General features: G+C 40.9%; 1 protein-coding gene across 1 annotated transcript; it reads right to left on the bottom strand.

Annotated features, from left to right (window-relative positions):
* Window positions 1-392: 392 nt before the first annotated feature.
* On the bottom strand, window positions 393-9,352 carry LOC131249633 (wall-associated receptor kinase 5-like). Its single transcript, XM_058250423.1, has 3 exons — window positions 8,409-9,352; window positions 5,945-5,974; window positions 393-1,576 (listed from the first exon to the last, which is right to left on the bottom strand). Exons 1-3 carry the CDS (start codon window positions 9,289-9,291, stop codon window positions 393-395), a joined length of 2,097 nt encoding a protein of 698 aa, XP_058106406.1. The 5' UTR covers window positions 9,292-9,352.
* Between the last annotated feature and the right edge of the window lie 277 nt (window positions 9,353-9,629).

The raw sequence follows: 9,629 nt of genomic DNA on the forward strand, positions 1-9,629 counted from the left end.
ATGGAGGGGTCACTAGGGAATCAGATTACAAAACAACGCATATGCTTTACATGCTCAACCATCACAGCATCTCCATCTTCATTGCTTTTCAATCCTCGGCAGGATAGCGACGGACGGCCCGAAATGATAAATCATCATGTCATTTGTATCATCGAGACAACATTTTCATGCAAAATAGAGTTACTTTAAAATTAACATTTATTCTTTTCGCATCAACCCTGAACACACAACTTCAATCATAGACATTTATTCTTTTCTCATCAAGCCAAAACATACTACTTCAATCATAGACATTTGAAAGAAACAAAGAAAACGGAAAAGAAAAAGAAACAACTTCAATCATAGACACTTCTTATCTTCTTCTTCTTGGCAGAGAAGAGAAGATGACCTTGTTAAACACCCTCACTCAAGGATGGCGCGACATAATTGATGACGTTTGTGATCATCTCTTGCACATCCGTCCCATTGCCATCATCACCATTGTTTTGTTTCCCCTCACCACCTTCTTCAGGCACCCTGTCTGCCCCTTGCTCATCTCCATCTCCAATCAAACACAACTTTCCCATCACCTCGTTCATCGCTGGCCTTTCCTTCCCACTGAACTTGAGGCAATCCTCTGCAAGCTTCGCAAGTGCTTGCAACTGATCCATCCCTGCTTCTACCAGGAGACAATCCTTGACAACCAACTCTAGACGGTTCTGATTCAACTCGGAAATGAAATTCATAGTAAGGCTACCACCCTTTTGCTTGCTCTGATCAGAGTTGGGGTCCTCCCCCGTTAAGAGCTCGACTAGGAGGACGCCAAAGCTATACACATCACTCTTATCCGTCAGCTGCTTTGTATGAATATACTCAGGATCCAGATACCCAATACTCTGTTTTACATAAGACACGCTCGACAACACCCTCGCCACTCCAAATTCGACTACTTTGGGGTTACCGTTTTCATCTAAGAGTATGTTTGATGACCTCACATCCCTATGCCAGACACTGAGTGCATGCAAATTGGCAAGCGCCCTTGCCGTTCCCTTAGCAATCTTCAATAGGTCTTTCCACCTCAAGTGAGCTTCGGGGTCTGCATTCGCATGGAGATGGTTGTAGAGAGTGAGGTTGGAAACGTATTCATAGACTAACCACGGATGATGGGTGGTCTCCAAGCAACAACCCAAGAGCTTCACTACGTTCAGATGGTTAACACGGCAAAGAGTCATTATCTCTTTCAAGAACGGTTGGAGCTCCTCCTTTTCCTCTATCTTGAATGGCCTCATATCAATCTTCCTATCATCAGGAAGCTTTCCTGTAAACCTTATACCCGGACGTATCCTCATAGCGAGGTCAGAGCCCTTCTTGAGGAGTTTGATTGCCTTCTCAAGGTTTTCTTGAGTGAAGATGGTGAGAGTCTGAGCACTATCACTAGTAGCACCAATTTCATCAGCTTTATTAGCGATCAAATCTTGCAAGAAGGGACCTCCATTATCTTTGAAGGCTGCTTGCGCCTTTTGAATGAGCTTCTTTTGAAGGAAAGAGTCATATGACCATGATGCTCCTAGAAGGCTAACCGCTAGTCCTACACCAGCTGCTCATTTGCCATCCAAACCCAACCACATGTTAGTTTTAAGCCATTGTTCTAAAACTCGGACCAAGATCTGACCCGATCCTGACCGCACCATTGAGTGTATTTACGATAGTGTTTGTATCTTACATTAGTTACATTAATTGGGCGAGTAGTCCAGTCTATGCTGAGGTCATTATCAGCATCACACATGCCAAAGATTGGAGGCTTCTTCAAGACATTCATCAAGTGGGGCCCTTGAATTTGTCTGGTCCACTCATCAGGTAAGCGACGAGTGTATAAGAAGAATCAAGGGTTAGAAAACAAATGACAAGCGGTTTGAATTCGATTTACACTCGTGGCTCAGTTGATGAGTGGGCCACATGATGTGTTCAGACTACACATCTTAGCTACAAAAACACCCCCAAGTTCTTCATGTGAAATCCACTCCGACGATCAGGCGCATGCACTCCTCTATATGTTGGGTCATGGGGACAAAAATCATCAAGATGCACAACTCACATGGGCCACACCACAGAGAATAATAAGGATGGAACGCCAACCATTGCTTTGTTTGTGGGGGCAACTGTGGTGTCTTTTATCAAATCCGTTTATTAGGACTAACTACCCGGAATGAAGGGAAGATACAAAAATCAATCTAATCTAAAACTAAGACAGACTATAGCATGTAATTTTACATTGTTCACATTGGGCTGATCTTTTTGTATGTACCATGAACATGAGGTTTATCACCTGATGGACAGTACAGATTTATATTATATATGGTGACCCAAAGAGCCTGTGTATTCTACGCACTCCTAAAAATAGGTTTTTATATACTATTATACAATTCCGGTCCCTTTTGAAGCAGGTTTCGGTGCCCAACGTACCACAGCTGGTCAGCTAGATTTCAGGGATAGATTTTTACCCTCGTTGAATCTTATATGATCTTAAGATTATATGCTCCAAGGGACATCCTAAGAAACGTTTATTGAAGGAATGATTGTATGAGATTAATTTATTTGAAATGAGTGCGGATTGTCCGTGTTGAAGGCACAAGATAATTCAGTGCCGTTGCTTCTCATTGGTCTACGTCAGAAGACGACAGCTAACTAAACACGCCATTTTCTCTCTCACCAATGGATTATGCACTACATAACCCAGTTTTCAAGGAGTGGAATTTCTCTAGTCCCACTATGATTTATATATTAGATCCACACCGTCCATCAATTTTTCCGGATTATTCTACAGCATGAGCCACATCTAAAGCTCCAGTGGACTACACTACAGAATGCAGCTGGGTTGTTATAACCTTCCTGAGTAGGGTCAACTGTCAGGTTTATTTGTCATCTAATCTCTTTATGATGTCATAAAGACTTGAAGGAAGGGAAAGCACAACTATCAACTTAATAGAGCCTTCTGCAGCCCAAAAAAGCTTTCAATTGGTAAACGTTCAATTCCCACTGTTTTCTGCAGCGCGTGGCCCACTTGAGCCTTAGATATGCCTCTTTTTTCTCTTGTATGGAAAAAATGGATGGAAGGTGTAGATCTTATAAATACAACATGGTCGGGCCTGGGGAAGTTCCATATGTTAACACTGCCGGCCTTTGTTTTCTCCCCGCAAGCAACAGAATTTCTTCACTCTTTGAAATTTACGCAGGCCCATAATATGAGCATAAAAACAACGCATAACCAAAGCTCAAATGGACCACACCATAGGAAACAATAGGAATTAATGCTACTGTTGAAAACTTATTGAGGCCACGGAATGCTCTGATGAAGCTGATATTTGTTCCATCCCCACTCTATTCTGTGGTGTGGTCCACTTGAGCCTTTGATGTAACTCATTTTTTAGCTCATGCTCCAAAATTATTTGAAAATTTTTATGAACAGTATAGATATAACAAAAAAATAATAATAATAATAATATCTTGGAACTAGAGAAGTTTCATACGCTAAAAGTTGTGTTGCGCAGCGGGCATGCAATCCATTTGGTGTGAGAAATTTAGCGTTTTCCTGTTAGCTACATTCATCCGAAATGACGTGGACAAAGGAGAAGCGCTGGCACTGGAATTACTTGTGCTTTCAACATAGAGGATTCACACTCAAGATTCATGTTTTCTATAAGGGATTCATGTTTTCAACAAGGCAGTAACGGAAATATGAATGTTAATATCATCATCTAAGATGTAATTGGGGTGAAAACCTAAGCCTATATGTTAACTTTCACTAAATTACAAGCCTTACATCTCCCCAACATGTCTCATGCATAGGATAGACAAGCTTTGGACAAGGATATATACAATCTTTGAGTGGGGCACAAAATCATCGATGGACTCAACTTAGTGGTGTGGGCCACCCAACAAGTGGATCAACCTCATTGTCATTTTCAGCTTCTTTTTATATGTGTGTGTGTGTGTTGGGCCCCACCGTGATGCTCATGTACCACCCTGATTATCATGTGCATCACCTCATATTAGGCTCAAGGTTCAAATATCAATCTTATTTGTGATTAAGGTGAACCACATGGTTAGCAACACTGTACAAGATAATGCTCAACCTCTAAACTATTTTTCATTGTGTGGCTCACCTGAATCACAGATAGGCTTATTTTTGGACCCAAGCTTAAATTTTACCGTGGCATCTAATGTTTGGAGTGAATTTCACATAATTATTATGGTTGATCTTGGACAAGTCAAGGATGGAAATCCCTCCTAACTCTTTCCTCTGGTGTAAGTCAGCATAATTACGCTGGATATAAAATTAAATTGGGATGACTGATATAAGGGTTGGAATGATTTCACGTGAACATTACAATAGCTCCTATAAAAATCAAGGGTTGGCGTTCCTCGCAACTTTTTCCTTTGGCATAGCCCAACTGAATCGTGGAAGGCATTACCCCTAACATGCTCAAACTGAATTTCACATACACATCAAAGTGGAGCCCACCTAAGCCCACCCCCACTTAGACGAGAAGGGACATGGCTACTCCCCCAGCACCAGCCCCGTGGCTGGTGGTCGGTGCTCTGTGGGACCCACCATGATGTATGTGTTTAATCCATTTTTAAAGATCATTTTAGGGCTTACTTCTAAAAATTTGAGGAATATAAATCTCAGGTGGACCACACCACAGGAAAACAATAGTGATTAGATATCTACCATTAAAATCCTCCTAAGGCCCACTCTACTGTTTATTTGACATCTAATATGTTGATTAGGTCATACAGACCTAGATGAAGCGACAAAACAAAGATCAGCTTGATCAAAAACTTTTGTGGCCCTCAAAAAGTTTTTAATGGTCGACGTTCATTCAACATTATTTCCTGTAATGTGGATCACTTGAGGTTAGGATATACCTCATTCTTGGTCTCATATCATAAAATGATCTAGAAAAATAGATAGAGGGCGTGGATGAAACACATACATCATGGTGGGCCCCACAAAGCACCGACCATCAGCCATTGGCTGGTGGCAGGGGAGTAGCCAATCCGTTTCCCACTTAGACCGCAGGCCTGGTCTCCTCATTTTGTACGGGCATACACTACATATTCGGTAAAAGGTTCTATAAAGTCAGCCTCATGGGAGATTCCTATGATGTCGAGCTTTGTGGACCCACCATGATGTTTCTCAGACATCAATACCGTGCATTTGGTGGGTCTTTTCTAGGTTATGGGATGTCTTAAAAATCAGCCTTTTTTTTAAACTCAGGCGAGCCACTCAATCTTAAATAATGTGAAATCATGCCTAAAACATCTAAAAGCACTTAGTGGGACCATATTGGTTTTGGGATGGCCTTAAATTTAGTGTTAGTCCTCATCTAAGTAGGACACAGATAATGGATAGGTTGGATGTCTCAACTGCATCTTAATGAACCCTATAAACAATCAGGAAGGTTTTAATCAGTGGCATCTACTTTTAACTGTTGTCTATGTGTGGTCCGCCTAAGCTGTGGATTGGCCTGATTTTTAGGTCCATGGGCCACCATGGAAAGTTCCACCAAATGCATGGTGTGATGCTCGATACACATCATGGTGGGTTTCACGGAGGTCGAACTTATGGAAGCTTCCATGAGGTTGACCTAAATTGAAACTTTTTTCCTTTTCATATATATGCATAATTTAATATGTTGGTTGGCACAGGCATGCATGCATGGGGACACACAACCAAAGATAATCATACAAAATATTCAGGCTCAACCATTTATCAAGCAGCCACGTGTTATTAGAACGTGGGAAGATAAGCCTGAATACTTTTTTTTCGTACGGTCAGCCTAATGATGGGATTTATCCACCAGTCAGATGTTCCATATTATTTTCAGACTTGGCACGTGTGTGAAAGGGATTGTTTAATAACTCAGTAGTTTGCAAAGGTAAAAGAGAGGTGTGATCCTACCTAGAGCCACAATTAATCTCGGGTCTGTACCTGCAACCAAAGCCGTTATTACATGTCAGACTTCTCAAAATACAAATTGAAATATAAAATGCAAAATAAGTGTAAAAAATATTGAGTAAGGGTTATTTTATAAAATATAAATTTAAAATTTTTATCGACTTCATACAACGGAAGGAAATAATAGAAAAATAGTAAGAATGAAATGTGAAAGTGTTGACACTACAAGAAAACCTACTTCTACCAACGAAAATTTTCTTCCCTAAATGAGTTTTTTTCGTAGGTAAAACATTCTACCAACAAATTTTAAATTATGACAGATAATGATGGACAATTTAATCGATATTGTAAAGATGAAGGGATCGTGAAGTACAACACAATGCACTACACACCAGAGCAGAATGATATGGCTTAGCGGATAAATCAGACTCTCTTGGAGAAGACTCGATACATGATCACTAATGCTCAGTTGGGCAAGAAATTGTGGACTGAAGCTATTAACACAGCTTGTTACTTTGTGAATCGATCTCATTCTACGGCCATTGAATGTAAGTTTTCAAAGGAAGTGTATAGTGGTCAGCAGGTAGACTACTTGAGATTGCGTGTATTTGATTTCAATGCTTGCTCTCACGTATCGTTAATTGAGAAAAATAAGCTAGACCAAATGGCTAAAAAAGTACGTCTTTATCGGTTATGGTAATGGTGTGAAGGGGTATAAGCTATATGACCATACCATATGGAAGATTATCCTCAGTCGTAACATCAAATTCGACGAATGATCTTTATTTCGTAAAGTTGAGCACAAGGAAGCTGAAAGGTTGGTTGTTGACGTTCAATTAAACATAAATGAAATACAGGCTACTGAGACATGAACACAGGTACAAGAGCAGGTGGAGTAGCCACTTATGAGAAGGAATTCACCAAGGTATTGTAGGTTACCAGTGAAATACATATATGAGTTAAATGTCACATTTGGCATCATTACAGATTAGGAAAATCCGTATACTTTTCATGAGACTCGTGACAATCTAAATATCGAAAAATGGAAAGCAGTAATGCACGACGAGATAAATTCCATGTACAAGAATAAGACGTAAGAGCTGGTGAAGCTTCCCATCGGCCGAAAAAGTAATTGAGTGCAAGTGGATTTTAAAGATGAAATACGATATGTACAAGGCAAAGTTGGTAGCGAATAAATATACTTAGAGAGAATGTATAGACTTCACTAAGATATTCGTGCCTGCAGTGAATAGAGTATATATCGTATTCGTATTGGCACTGGTTGCCCAATACAATCTCAAGCTAGAATAAATAGATGTGAAAACTTCTTTTCTGCATAGAAAATTAAAAGAGCAAATTTACATAAAGCAACCATAAGATTTAGAAACATATGAGACAGAGAACAAGGTTTTTAGGTTGAAGAGGTCGTTCTACAACCTGAAACAGTCTCCTAGACATTTGTACAAGAAATTCAATTCTTTCTTAGTGAATCAGAAGTTTACCATGAGTGATATTATAATCATTGTGTCTATTACAAGACACTGAGTGATAGGAAGTTCATTATTTTATTATTGTATGTTGATGACATGCTTATCGTCAGTAATAACATATTTAAAATCGACACACTAAAGACTTAGCTATTAAGGACATTTGAGATGGAAGATTTGGAAGCTGTAAAGAAGGTTCGGCATTGACATACACAGAGACAAGAAGAGGAGCATGTAATGTTTATCTCAAGCGGGATACCTTGAGAATGTATTAATGAATTATTTGATAGACAAGGTAAAGTCAGTCAGTGCTCTCCACGTGGCTCATTTTAAGCTTTCTTCTTAACAATATCCTAAAATAAATGAAGGAAAGCAGATTATGTCTCATGTGCCTTATTCGTGCACAGTTGGCAGCTGAATATATGTCATGGTTTGTACAAGGCTGAATATTTCACATGCGGTGAGTGTTATTAGGAGGTACATGTCTAACTCCGGTAAATAATATTGGGAGGCAGTGAAATGACTACTTCGATATATTCAAAGTACATAAGACTACATCTTATTATTTAAAAATTCAAGAGACAGCAAGTTAATTAGTAAGCTATATGCATTCAAATTATGAGTGCAGTACACCGTCTGAATCATCACATAGTGGGACCAAATCACACAGACAAACGGTTAGATCATCTACATGATAATGTTGGCGGGTAATTTGGCACCCTACCTACCTTCATGTGTATGACCACGTCTGCAAGGGCTTCACTGGATCTTATCAAGGTGAACCAAATCATTGAAACCCGTTGTCCGGAGATGTGTGGCCCACCTTAAGGACGATGCTAAGACAGACCATATAGACAAACAGTCTAGAACAGCAGGTGGCAGGACATAAATCCTACTAAGAAGAATTCATCTCTGGTTCCTTGTGGGTATTCTTAAATTCACAAGTCATTCAATGGTTAGTGAACGGTCTAGATGTCTACCTTCATGTCGACATCCTCCCTTCCCGTCGAGATACGGATTCCCGTCACCACCATCTTTACAGTAGCAGACATAGCCGGAACCCCTCCTTGAGATATTCCAGACGGTATTGGAACCGCACTTGCTTCCATTTAGGTCTTCCATGGCCCAGATAGCAGCCAACGGAAGGCCCAACTGATCTGTAGAATTCACATGGCTAGCGAAATTCATCAGTAACGACTCGTTGAAATGGTACTCATCTTCCACCAACCCCGCAAAGCTATACCTTGTCGCGCAACTGGAATTAATGTAGTTGAAGAAATTCGTAACGTTGTAGCAGAACCGGGTATGTCCATCGGGTATCATGCTACGGCAGTGGCCGAGCCCGCCATGCACGGTATCCCCAGCCTTACCAAGCGTCCACTGACACTCGCAACCGCTCACGAAGTTAGTGGTGTTGACGTAGGCCTTGGTGTCGCAGCCCAAGGCCACGAACTTACTCCACCGACCCGACACCGTGAATGGCAATTCCAGCTGAATGCAATTTGCATTGGACGTGTTAGTAGAAGAATCACCAGGTATCAGCTGACCACCATTTCTGGCCGCGATCTGCTTGTCTACCGCCATCCGTCCTTTAATAAGTAGGATTACTTTTTCTGGAAGCTCAATTTTTTTAATTGGCAGCTGGACCCGGTCGAGGACTGGTGGACCGTCTTTATCATTGCAGGTGACCTTGAAACCTACTAGATAACAACCTTCTTCAATTCCAAATGGATAAGTGATGTCGATGCCACCGCACTGGCGGATGCAATTGCGGGGCAGTTTCATTCCTTCGGAATATGAGGATCTGAAATAGAAGGTGAAGAGTAGAAGTAATGGAAGAACAGAAACAATTAGGGTTTTCATGTCTTTGACTCGAGGAAGATGAAAAAGAAGAGACTGATTGAGATTATAATAATCTGGGGGTGATTATACGCAACAGGCCTCTGTGAGGGATTTTATAAAGGAAAGATAGGCTCGCTTTGCTGACGTTGGATTGCTTTGCTCATCTTTCTCACGTACGCGTTCTTATCTCTGTCACGCGTTGCAGTTTCCGGGTGCTTGCCATTCTCACGCGCCTGGGTGTTAGAGACCACAGCCTTTCATCAGAATGACCGGTGTATTACCTGACCAACGAACATGGCCAGTTCGCTTGGGAAGGTGTTTGTTCCTACAAATTGATCAACGATCAATTCACATATGGC

The sequence above is a fragment of the Magnolia sinica genome, chromosome 1 (genome assembly GCF_029962835.1).
Source record: "Magnolia sinica isolate HGM2019 chromosome 1, MsV1, whole genome shotgun sequence".
Classification (NCBI taxonomy): Eukaryota; Viridiplantae; Streptophyta; class Magnoliopsida; order Magnoliales; family Magnoliaceae; genus Magnolia; species Magnolia sinica.

What these genes read in the sequence shown, in the direction of transcription:
- LOC131249633 (XM_058250423.1), bottom strand. Translation starts at nt 9,291, where the DNA reads ATGAAAACCCTAATTGTTTCTGTTCTTCCATTACTTCTACTCTTCACC. An exon ending in GGGAGGATGTCGACATGAAG is followed by an intron (nt 5,975 to 8,408) that starts GTAGACATCTAG and finishes CTTTGGTTGCAG; the next exon opens with GTACAGACCCGAGATTAATT. An exon ending in GAGATTAATTGTGGCTCTAG is followed by an intron (nt 1,577 to 5,944) that starts GTAGGATCACAC and finishes GCAAATGAGCAG; the next exon opens with CTGGTGTAGGACTAGCGGTT.